At 35.6% G+C, this 12,304-nt stretch overlaps 1 protein-coding gene across 1 annotated transcript; it reads left to right on the top strand.

The window, feature by feature from the left end:
* Positions 1-55: 55 nt before the first annotated feature.
* Positions 56-3,348, top strand: LOC126970677 (60S ribosomal protein L31). Its single transcript, XM_050816768.1, has 3 exons — positions 56-217; positions 353-586; positions 3,178-3,348. The coding sequence occupies exons 2-3, from the start codon at positions 363-365 to the stop codon at positions 3,326-3,328; spliced, it is 375 nt and encodes a 124-aa protein (XP_050672725.1). The 5' UTR covers positions 56-217; positions 353-362; the 3' UTR covers positions 3,329-3,348.
* The last annotated feature ends 8,956 nt before the right edge of the window (positions 3,349-12,304 follow it).

The following is a 12,304-nucleotide window of genomic DNA, read 5'->3' as shown; positions in this document are numbered from 1 at the left end:
CATAGCCGACTATTATTCTAAACACTAATTACAGTAGTACAAGCTATGGTAGGTTAATTAGGCTAATTATTAGACTACCTTAGAATAATGACACTATTCTAACCCACCAACACTTACCTCTAACAACCTGCTGAGATATTAACAATTGTGAATTGACATTGACGTATGACAGCAAATTTAACAACATTTCTTTTTGAAACGACGGGTGTTCGCCGAGGTTGGTTATGAAATTTTATCTAATGAAATCAATTTAATATCTTAATTTTTCACTAATTAAAGTCCACAAGCTGAATTATGGAAACTGTTTTGTTAAGTTTTATAATTTATTTATACCGAATACAATCTATTTCAGATTGTTTACAATGGCAAAACCTAAAGGAGAGAGAAAAGGCAAATCTGCCATAAATGAAGTTGTAACAAGAGAGTACACTGTAAACTTACACAAAAGACTTCATGGAGTTGGTTTCAAAAGGCGTGCCCCTCGCGCTATTAAGGAAGTCCGTAAATTTGCGGAAAAACAAATGGGCACACCTGATGTAAGAGTGGATACTAGGTTGAACAAATACTTGTGGTCCAAAGGTGTCAGGTAAGAATTGTTCTTTTTTACTATCAAGGATAATAATTATTGTATAAGATATAAGCGCTGTAGTTTGCAACTAATGTGTTCTCGTAAACATAGTTGTTTACTTCAGTTATTTTCACAGTATCATGTACGGTATTTTACTATGGGGTCATGCTGCTGACATTTCTATAGTGTTTGCTCTGCAAAAGAGAGCTGTTCGTGCTATATATCAGCTTGATTATAGACAGTCTCTCAAAGAAAAATTTAAAGAATTAAATATTATGACTGTTCATTGTCCAGTACATTTATGAAAATTTAATATACATTCACAAAAATCGTCACCTTTTTGCTCTTAACAGTAATTTTCATTATTATAACACTAGAAATAAGGGATTGCTTGTAACTAATTGTAGTAGGCTTCATAAGATACATAATAGCTTTAAGGGAAAATGTATACACTTTATTATAAAAGTCCCAGCTACTGTTCAGGCATTATCTATAAATAAATTTAAATGTTTTATAAAAAAAAATGCTCTGTCGTCAGTCCTATTACTCCACAGCTGAATATCTAAATGAGCGGACAGCCTGGGACTAGATTGTGATTATTTTATAGAGATAGAAATGACTGTACAAATTGGAAGAAAGCACACATTATCCCATTCTTTAAGAGTGGCGATAGAGCTTGCTGTAATATCTAGTATATTAGAAATGACATCAAAAATAATTCTAAAGGAATCAATTTTGAGAAAATAGATGCCTTTTATTTTACAAAAAGTAATGTATGATAAGTTATTAAATATGCTACTATCACTATAATGAATAGAATCTAGCAATCATGTATTACCAAGTAAATTATTTGGTAATTGAGTGTGCTTTGGTAGTGAGAGATGACAATAACTATATATGAAGTGGAAGGGAGAAGCACCAATACTCTTATCAAATATTGAAATCATTAATAATTTTGTTATTATCAGATCTGAAAAGGTGATTCAAATTCAAATATTTTTATTCAAAATAGGATGTGAAATCACTTATTGAAAGTCAAAAAAACGACCACCCATTCCAAACTGAATGCCTCAGGACTGAGAAGAATGGGCGCAACAAACTCAGTGGGCTTTTTTTTTTCATCAAAAATATGTTTTACAATTAAAGTAACATTTAAAAAGTAACATTGTACAATTAAACTCATTATTTAACAGCCTGAGGGCGGTCCCTCCATTCCCAATCTGTGGTATCATTAAGAAAGTCATTTATGTTATAGTAACCTTTACCACACAAACGTTTTTTAGCAATTCTTTTGAATAACTTAATACTTTTGTTTTGAACGTTTTCTGGGATCTTGTTGTAAAAGCATATACATCGCCCCACAAAAGACTTACTAACTCGACTTAGCTGAGTAAAGTTCTGTCCAAGAACTACTAGGCATCCTTGGGTTTTTTCCTCACTGCAACAAATTTAACTTTGTACAATTATTTAAATATTATGAATCTGAAAATTAATCTTATAACCAGTTGCAAAGATTGCATTTCCTACTTTGATGCCTATGTCATTGCTTTATGTGAATCATTCTAATTCTAAGTGATCATGTTGATTTTAACAACAACATTAACATGTATTAAAATACAGACCACATGTGTGAGGTTCACTAATAAAGGTATTATTAAATATTCAATGTATACTTGGAGTAGTAATAGGGGCTTAAATTTTGCACTTTTTGTATCGAAAATATGATTAGTGGTTATTGTGCTTCAAATCTTCGGTATTATGTTAGTTTTAATTAATTTGGGTTAGTACAAGGTTGTTGGAACAATTAATGAGGATACATTGAAGGGATTAGATTACTACAGCTCTTATTATGCACTAGATACTGTAAATTTGTACATTTTTTTATAGAAAAAGGAGGATGAATGAGCGTACAGGTAACCTGGTGTTAAGTGTTCACTGCCACCCACATTCTCTTGCAAAAGCAGAGGAATCACAGAAGTGTTGCCTTTAAGGAAGGTTGACACACTTTTTTTAGGTACCCATGTCATATCATCACCGAAACACCACACAACGAAGCTCAATCCACAGCTTTGTAGTATGTGAAATTAAGTTCCCTGAAAACCGCACTGTTCCTTGACCAACTGTCATGGTATGTGAGTGGTATGTGGTATATGTATTGGTGGATGATATCCTAATTTGTGGCATGTTGTGCGAAGGTGTAATTTAATTTTTGACATTCAGCTAATAATTTTATAAATATCATACTACATGTCTGTAAAAATTGGAAAGGCTTCCAAATGGGTGTTAACATTACAAATAAAAATATGTAACTTCTTAGCTAGTACATTTACCACGATAAGTAAATTTAGTAAGAGATTTTTTGTTAGCCAAAAAATTAATATATCCTATATTATAACTATTAAATACAATTTAAAGATAAATATTAGATTAAATCAAGATTTTGCTTATGAAAAAGAACCTAACTGGGCAGGTTTTTGTATTCAATTTTAATTTTATTTAATTTTTTTTATATTTATTATTATTTATAGATTTCTGACTTCCAATATGTTCTATATTGATTACTTCAAATAAAACATAATTTTATTTACTCTTCAAATACGTTGTTACAGAAATGTACCATTCCGAGTTCGAGTCAGGCTTTCCCGCAGACGCAATGATGATGAAGATTCAGCACACAAACTGTTCACACTGGTAACATATGTTCCAGTTGCATCAATCAAGGGCTTACAAACAGAAAATGTTGATGCCAGTCAAGAATAAACATAATAGTTAAGAAATAATTTGTTTCATTTAATTATTCAAAATTTTGTTAAAGTAACCCACAAAAACTTGCAAATGGTAATATTTTTACTCTGAAATGTTTGAAGTCTAAGTTAAGGTCACAGAAGTGGAAGAAGTCACTCATTTCATGCTTTTTTTGAGAGGAGGAAATACTGTTACGTATTTACGCCCCGCAACGGGGCGTAATATATCGGATTCGAGTGTCCGACTAAAACCCCCTCTGTGCTAACTAGCAGCCCTGGCTTTCACAGCGAAGTAGGACGTGGGACGTGGAGGCCGCAAAGACTACGCAACAACAGTCGCGGGGCGTCTCCTAAGGAGACTCGAACCTAATCCGAACCTATCGAATGTATGTAAGTGTGTGTGTATGTGTTTATGATTGTAGGTATGTTTGTATGTGTGTAAGTAGTGTAAATGTTAGTGTGCATGTATGTTTGTGTTTGTGTCTGTTTGTGGAGTGTGTTTGTGGTTGTGTAAGTGGTGTATGTCAGTCCGTCAGTCAGTCCGTGTGTGAGTGAGTGTAGTGAAACGATTACAGGAGGGGACTTACGTCTCGTGTATCAAAACAATGTGTGGTGTATCTAGGGTGCGGGCCGCTGGCCATCGTCAGAGTGACGAGTGCCAGTGGTTTGTGGTGGTTGACCGCGCCTACGCCTGCGAAGGCGGTGTGTACGTGTCTGTGTCGGTGTTTGTGTGGGTGTCGCGTTCGCGATGGTGATGTCGTCATCCGGGTCTACCGTTACGTGTCTGGGACGTCTTATTGGGTTGAGACTATGGTGAAGGGGGGTGTACCCGCATGCCTTCCTAACCAAGATGTTGGGATGGTTAGGCGCCTTGTCAAAGAAGCGTCGCGAGATCTCTTTAAAGTGTTGAGCTATCGTCGGAAGCTCTAGGTCGCGGTGAAGGTCAACGTTTCGGATGAACCACGGGGCTCCGGTTGCCATGCGCGTGAATTTATTTTGAACTACTTGCAATCGACGTAAGTAGCTCGGTCGGGTGTGCGCGAAAACGACGCTTGCGTATGACAGTATGGGCCGTACGATGGTTTTGTACAGGGTCACTTTGTGTTTGAGCGGAAGTTTGCTTCGCCCACACACAAGTGGATAAAGGCGACTGAGGACAAATCGGGCTCTATTGCATACCGTATCAATATGTTTCTTGAAGTTCATATTGCTGTTGAACGTGACTCCTAAGTATTTGTAATCCTTCACCCACGGTATGGGTGTTTCATACAATTTAATGACGTCGGTCGGTCGTTTTTTAGCGTGGATGCTATTCGCGTTACCAAAGAGTACCGCTGCACTCTTGGTGGGGTTCACTTCAACCCGCCATTTTCTGAACCAGTTGCCTAGTTCATCGACGGCGGCTTGAAGTACTTTAATGTTCCTGCTCAAGGTTGAGCGGTTCAATAGAGCGGAGTTGGCTCCGCTCTATTGAACGTAGAGTGCCGTATCGTCAGCGTACTGAGCGAGCTGGACACTCGGAAACTTGGGAATGTCGCTCGTGAAGAGCGAGAAAAGAGTGGGAGAGAGGACTGAACCCTGTGCCACGCCAGACCTGATGGTCTGGGTGAGGATAGGGTGCCCTCTACTCGATATCGGAAGGAGCGATCAGTAAGGTAGGTCGTATGATGCGCACGAGCCTGTCTGGCACTCCCAGTTGATACAGCTTGAATACTAAGCCGTTGTGCCATACCTTGTCGAATGCCTTCGCGACATCGAAAAACACGGCTGCCGTGGTAGCGTGAAGTTGACGCCGTACGAGAATGTACTCGGTGAGTCGGTGAGCCTGCTGGGGACACGAGTGAGCGGTTTTGAATCCGAACTGTATGTCGGGTATCAGGTTGAGCTCCGCGATGTAATGATTAAGACACGCGAGAATTAATCTTTCGTAAAGTTTCCCGATCGAGTTAATTAAGCTAATAGGCCTATAGCTACTCGGATTAGCTTTAGGTTTATTGGGTTTTGGGATACCGATAACAATGGAATCCTTCCATTGTTCGGGGAACGCGCTATTAGACAATAGAATATTAAAAATGGTAACCAATAAAGTAATAAGAGTCGAGGGTAGGATTTTAAGAACCCTATTGTTTATAGTGTCGGGCCCCGGGGCCTTCTTGGAGTGAAGCTCCTTAATGATTAGCTTCACCTCTTCGTAAGAGGTGGGTTTTATTACATCGCCTGAAGGGCTCAGAGCGGAGCGACGTTCAACTTCACGATCAACTTCGTCAACGTGTGTCGGGTCGGCTGCTGCATTTGGAGAGACTAATCAGTCTTATGTCCTTTTTGATGAAAACTGAAGCTGCTTTTGACAAAACTATCACCTATAGCTAAGGGCAAGATACAGAGTGATACAATTTACAATGAAAACCAGCACAAAGAGAATAGACCAGTGCTGAAGCCTTTGAAAATTAAAAAAAGCGAAAAAAAAGTAGTAGGAGAGTGATACAATTTACAATGAAAACCAGCACAAAGAGAATAGACCAGTGCTGAGTGAAGCCTTTGAAAATTAAAAAAAGTGAAAAAAAAAATAGTAGGATGAAACTTATTGGTAAGCACACTTTTTTCACATAACCTCAAAAATTATGTGAAAAATTCAAGTTATCGGTTTTTTATTACGAAAGTATATAAAAGAACGTATTTGTATTTTATCACGATTTTATTTCTTATTTACAAATAAATCTCGAATTAATAACGTGGTGGTACGAGCAAGATAGAGATTATGATGTCAACTGCAACGCGACAAGGACAAATAGTATATGTCATAGATTAATCAACCAGAAGTGAAATCGTAGGCAGAATACATAGCGTTCGTAACCGGGTCATTCCATAATAAACGTTACCAAGTCCTCAGAAAAAAAAATCGGCGTAAGAAGTCAGCTATAACCTTTTTTCATAGAAAACATTCCTAACCTTCATGTCTAGATTTTTTTTTACAAAATTCACAATATTTGTCATATTTTACCTACTTGAAAGTAATGTTATAGAGGTCGGGTCACACATTTTATTTATATGTCAATATTTCGAAACACTAAAAAAAAGAATGAAGCTGTTAACTGTATCTTGGTTTCCGTTATAAGTGAGCGTTACTTTAAGCGTTATTTGATTCGCGCTAAAAATAATAAAAATATTGTAAAAAATAATAAAAATGTTTTAAGAAGAGTTTTCTAAGCTGTGGTAGCAGTGTTACACCCGAAACGAAAAAGAGATAATTTTTTGTTTAATTTCTCGCCTAATTATCTTTAAACTAACACATTTTGCAAAAGTATTGTTATGTCGTTAATCTAATCGAATATCTAACAATGAATGCGCAAGCATGTGTTTTAATCGTTTTTTTACCGTTTGAAATTGTGTAACACCTGTGTGCTTACATACATTTTAAAAAGCAGAAGTTAGAAGTGACTTCATTCCTGACTTGGGAGCTGTACCTAGTTCCTCAGGTAAACTAGTAAAAAACAGCTTGTTTACACTAATTCAGAAGAAGATGAACCGGGATCACTGCAGAAAATTAAACCTGGCACATTTGTTTCGTCTCAGATTTCAGCCAGAAATTTTCACGTTTTTGAAAGTAGTTGGAGATAAAGCTACCACATTCAGACGTGATGAAGATATCTATGATTTGCGATACGATAATATAATACGCGTGTTGCCTACTCCTATTTTTAAACTAAAGGTGATCGTATGAACTACAAATTCCCAGTAGAAATTGATGTCTATGAAAAATTTATGTTTTCATTATTAAATGTTAATCTTTATTAGTGTTTTATAATAATTCTACAATTATTATTGTTTATTAATGTTTGTTATTATTTTAAAAGAAAGCGTACTTAATATTTCATTAATAAAGCCCATAAATTCCTTATATGTATATTCATTTCGTACTCGTAACACCCGAAACGAAGCATCTGTAACACCCGAAACAGGTAATTTTTTTAATTAAAATTAATGGAAAATTGATAACTAATTTTTTATTCCGTGTTTAGATGGGCTAATGTTTATAGTTTGACTTGTTATAAATTAAACTGGAGATTACTGGGAAAATTCGCTGAATTATGCATATTAAGACAGATGGTCATAAGGTAGAGGCAATTTCGTGTAACACCCGAAACAGCTACTTATTTGTAATTCTCTCTTTAATGCTTAATTATTTTAAAAATCCAATTGTAGGAAAAGAAAATTTTACCCAACAAGTGTGTGATTCAATAGTTATAAAATCTAGTTGTAATACTACTTCTAATAAAATATATATAACATAATATTATGATGAATATAATAAGATCTGGCTTTCAAAGTCTTATATTAAAGATGGTATAGAATGAGATTAGTAATAGCAGACTATTTGATATTTTATTAGTACTTAATCTTGGAATGTATGTAACGTACCAGGAGGTCTACTCGCAAAATCGACAACGACACATTTGGAACGATACGATAATACTCCGAATATATCGCAACTACCCTGTCTGCTGCGGGATGATCCAGGTAGTATATTTTAGGACAATTTTGGAAATGATGTAAAAAAGGCGTTGTTGCAGTAGGAGGAGTGCGTAGGAGTTTTTTCAGTAACACTGCCCTTTCGGTATATCCCTTGCTAACTGCAGAAGAATCAATGGATCATTTTCTGTTTCTCCCATTATCTTATTGTAATAAACCCTCAACAAAAATACATTCATAAATGATATTCATAATAATATACAAGATTATTTCTTGTAATGTAACTTTTAAAACTTTTTGGGAGCCGTCGTTAGTAAAATTGTAAAAATGGAACCCTTATTGTTAGTACATTTCGGTTTTGTTTTGATATGTCTGTATGTTTTTTATTATTTTATGTACAAATAATTTAAATCATCAATATGGCTATATATTATAATCATGATTTTTTTAAAATCAATAACACCCAATTTACCTAATTTAAATGTAGTTTTACTACTTTATAACTTTTATTACATGAACTCATGAATGAATCGTTTTCATTTCTGGTGAATGATTCTGTGTTTTTGCTATGCAAATACGAAGCAATTAGCAAATTATACTTATCTCTTTTTCACTTGCTATAATTGCATGTACTATCCTTCTTTGACATGTAATCGTAATGTAGTGTGCTATTGCAATGTTAAATTATTCATGTGTGCGTTTGTGTATCAATTACAAACACCGAATGTTGTCTAGGTAACCTATCTATACTTTTAAATATCATTGTCTGTATGTCCCAAATATGTTGCAATTTATTTGAATTTAAATATTAATTTTTTCGCCCTATTTTGATTAAATATCGAAAATAACTCTTTGTTTTCAATCGAAATTTCACCCGTCAAAATGTCAGCTTTTTTCAAGAAGTTTGTGTGCTTTCTGTTTGTTGAAATCTTTACTTTTCGATGGTGTAAAAAAATATAAATTACAATTGTTAATGTTCGGAAAATTTATGCCCATCAAAAGGCATTTCATAAAGAATTCATACCTGTTATTTCGTAGCAGCAAAAATATGGATTAGAGTTCACCGGCGCGCTGCAGCTCCATTAAACTCGGACAGCGACCAGTCTCGGCGAAGCACGGCACTCAATAGTTATTAATTTTGTCTTGACAGGGTTGGTAACATAATCGGTGCATCAATTATGGCTAAAAGAAGTCCTACTTGATAATAATAAAGTAATTTAGGAGTGCACGGAGGTTTTTCGGTAGGTGAGTGCTTAAAACAAGTGTTTAAAGCGATTTCTTATTTCTTAGTTTACTTAATTTATCATTTGAAAATAACACACCCATTTGGACTTCAACCCCAACTGTGGTTCTAACTTTCATAGGACAAAAACTCCCAGATAGGGTTTATTGCTTCTTCACATCCCTGCCAGTACAGACATATATTTTGCAAACTATTCATTGCAACAAATGCTGCAGATTCGGGCATGTTGCTACTCAATGCCGTTCTAAAAAGAGATGTTTCATCTGCGTTCAACCACATGCTGGTATAAATTGTATTAGTGCTTGTCAGACCCCTACTTGTCTTTTGTGCTCTGGTAGCCGTAAGGCCACAGATTCACAATGTCCCGAACATTCAAGAAAGAAATCTATAAGACTAGTATTGTCACAGGAAAATATTTCCTATTCTGAAGCATCAGTCAGATTCCCCCAAGTAAGAAGCTCTAATGCTCTAATTACAATTGACGCTAACGGTGACACCTCGCTTAGTCAAGCTCCGTATTGTTTTAAATTTTAAAGCAGTGAAACCCGAATATTAGAATTTAGAAACTGATTAAAGTGAAAGGTATGAACTAAAGTGAACTGTGGTCAAAAAGTGTTGTTACAGAAAGTTAATTTACCGGTTTTTATTATAGAAACAAAATTAGTAGTGTGGTATGCAGTGAAAAAAATTAAAAACTATTGTGGGTACAGTGAAAAAAAACTTTGCCGTCGGGTTGACGTAGCAGTCTCGTGTTGATCGTTTTGCCCAAGTACTTAACGTGAACGCAGTTTGCAGTTATTGCGTCAGAATCCTCGTGGCTCTGTGGCTAACTAAGGCGTTAGATTGTGCCGCGTCGAACCGAGTTCGAATCTCAGCTCTAAAAATATTTTGTTTTTTATTTATAATTTAATAACAAGATTATTGGGTGAAGGATTAAATTCCTACTTGAACATTCATTGAAGTTTATTGTCAGCGGAACTAGGCGCTTGTGTCGATTTGAAGCATTCGCACTATGAATTGCCAAGAGTGTAATAAAAAGATAGACCGTGGATGCCTTTTAAATTGTTCCTCGTGCAAGGGTCCACACCACTTTTCCTGTATGAATATTGATTCAGCAAAATTCAAGGATCATCGTCAAGAACTGAACCGGACTGTTAAATGTGGCAAATGCAAACGTCATTCGTTGACAAATACGCCTGCCTTGAACTCAACATCTTTAAACATTGACACAAATGTCAATAAAGCTAACCCAATATTGCAGTCTCCTAACAACCAAGATCATTTCGTAACAGAAAACCGTCTTAGTGACATTCTCAGACAGGAAGTGTCACAAATAATTAAACAGCAAGTTGCCGAACAACTGAAGGACATCAAAACACAGGTGAGAAGTTACCAAGATTCCTTTGAGTTCTTCAATAAGCAATACGAAGATCTCAAAAAATCGTTGGACGAAAAAAATGAAGTCATAAAATATCTTCAAACGGACAATCAAAAACTACAAAGTTCCGTTAAAGATTTGACAACTAGGTTGAGCAACGTCGAACAACTCATGCGCGAATCTAACGTTGAAATAAACGGGCTCCCTGAACATCGATCCGAAAATCTGTCCACAACTCTTATAAGCCTTGCTGAAGCTGTTGGATGCTCTATTGGAGATGCTGATATTCAACATGTTACTCGCGTGGCTAAATTGGACAAAGAAAGTACAAGGCCCCGAGCTGTAATAGCAAAACTACGAAGTGCTCGTCAACGTGATACCCTCTTAGCCGCAGTCACAAAGTTTAATAAAAATAAAAAGGCTCATGAAAAGCTAAACTCTGGCCATTTCGGTGTTTCTGGAAGTGCTCCTCTTGCCCCAATCTACGTTAGCGAACATCTTACCCCAGCAAATAAGTCTTTACATGCAGCTGCTCGAACAACGGCTAAAGTCTCGGGCTATAAGTATGTATGGGTTCGTAACGGGCGAATCTATATGAGAAAAGACGAATCGTGCTCCTGCATTCTAATCCGCAGTCATGACACTCTCAAGTCAATTACTTAGGAACTATATGTATTTTATGTTTTAGATTTAAATGCGACTCAGTTTTCCATTTCCAAATTCGATTCTGTTGACATATATTATCAGAACGTAAGAGGTATACGTACAAAAACTAATGAAATATATAAAAATATTCTTCAAAATGAATATAAAATTATAATTTTTACCGAAACATGGTTAAACAATCAAATATTTGATAACGAATTCATCGATGGTCGTTATGTGGTCTACCGCCGTGATCGCCATACTTCCAGTAATAGCAAGTTGGATGGCGGAGGAGTTATGATAGCAGTAATGAAAGACATAACTTCAGCACGTATCAGTCATTATGAAAGCGAATGTGAAGATCTATGGATAACTATAGAGTTGAATCTGAATAACATCCTTAAAAAAATAACAATTTGTGCTGTCTATTTACCTCCACCTGTCAAACTTCACACTCAAGCTGCTTTTATTAATAACGCTAACTCTGTCATCGATCATACAGAAGAATTAATTATAATTGGAGATTTTAATCAGAGCTCAATTATCTGGTCACCCGTAAACAACAGTACATACACTCTACCATCATACCACCACAATCCCTTAGGTTATAATTTGATTGATTTTATCTCTACTAATAATTTATACCAAATCAATAATATTCAAAACGCAAACGGCAATATATTAGACTTAGTACTTTGCAGTTTCAACTCTGTAAATATAAGTAAACCATTACAATTATTGTCTAAATTAGATCCGTATCATCCTAATCTCGTTTTAAATCTAAGTTTTCCCAACCTTACCTTCCTTAAACCTAAGCCCCGTAGCGATTATAATTATTTCAAAGCCGATTATGATGCTATTAAAAAAGAATTAAAGAGCTATCCATGGCAAGACCAACTAAAAGAAAAACATGTAAATGAAATGGTTTCTGTCCTATATAACAAGTTGTGGAAAACTATATCAAAATATGTACCAAAGCGCAAGGTGAAAACTTCCAGATATCCTCACTGGTATACTGGACAACTAATAAAAATACTTTCGGAAAAAAATAAAGTCCGTGCAAAATATAAAAAATATAGAAACCCGCGGGATCGACTGGAATTTGAAATCCTCCGGGATCGGTGTCACTCCTTACATGATCATTGTTTGTCTGTTTATAGAAACAATATTGAGGACAATATAACAAAAGATCCAAAGGCGTTTTGGCGATACATTAAGGATAAAAAGAAAAATAAATGTAAACTACCTGACAGAAT

Source organism: Leptidea sinapis, chromosome 21 (genome assembly GCF_905404315.1).
Source record: "Leptidea sinapis chromosome 21, ilLepSina1.1, whole genome shotgun sequence".
Taxonomy (NCBI): Eukaryota; Metazoa; Arthropoda; class Insecta; order Lepidoptera; family Pieridae; genus Leptidea; species Leptidea sinapis.
The sequence above is the reverse complement of the archived record's forward strand: the minus strand, read 5'-3'. Positions and strand labels throughout refer to the sequence as shown.

Excerpts from the sequence above, each read along its gene's own strand:
- LOC126970677 (XM_050816768.1), top strand. The coding sequence starts at position 363 with ATGGCAAAACCTAAAGGAGAGAGAAAAGGCAAATCTGCCATAAATGAA. Across the intron at positions 587-3,177 it reads TTGTGGTCCAAAGGTGTCAG|AAATGTACCATTCCGAGTTC; the intron begins GTAAGAATTGTT and ends ACGTTGTTACAG.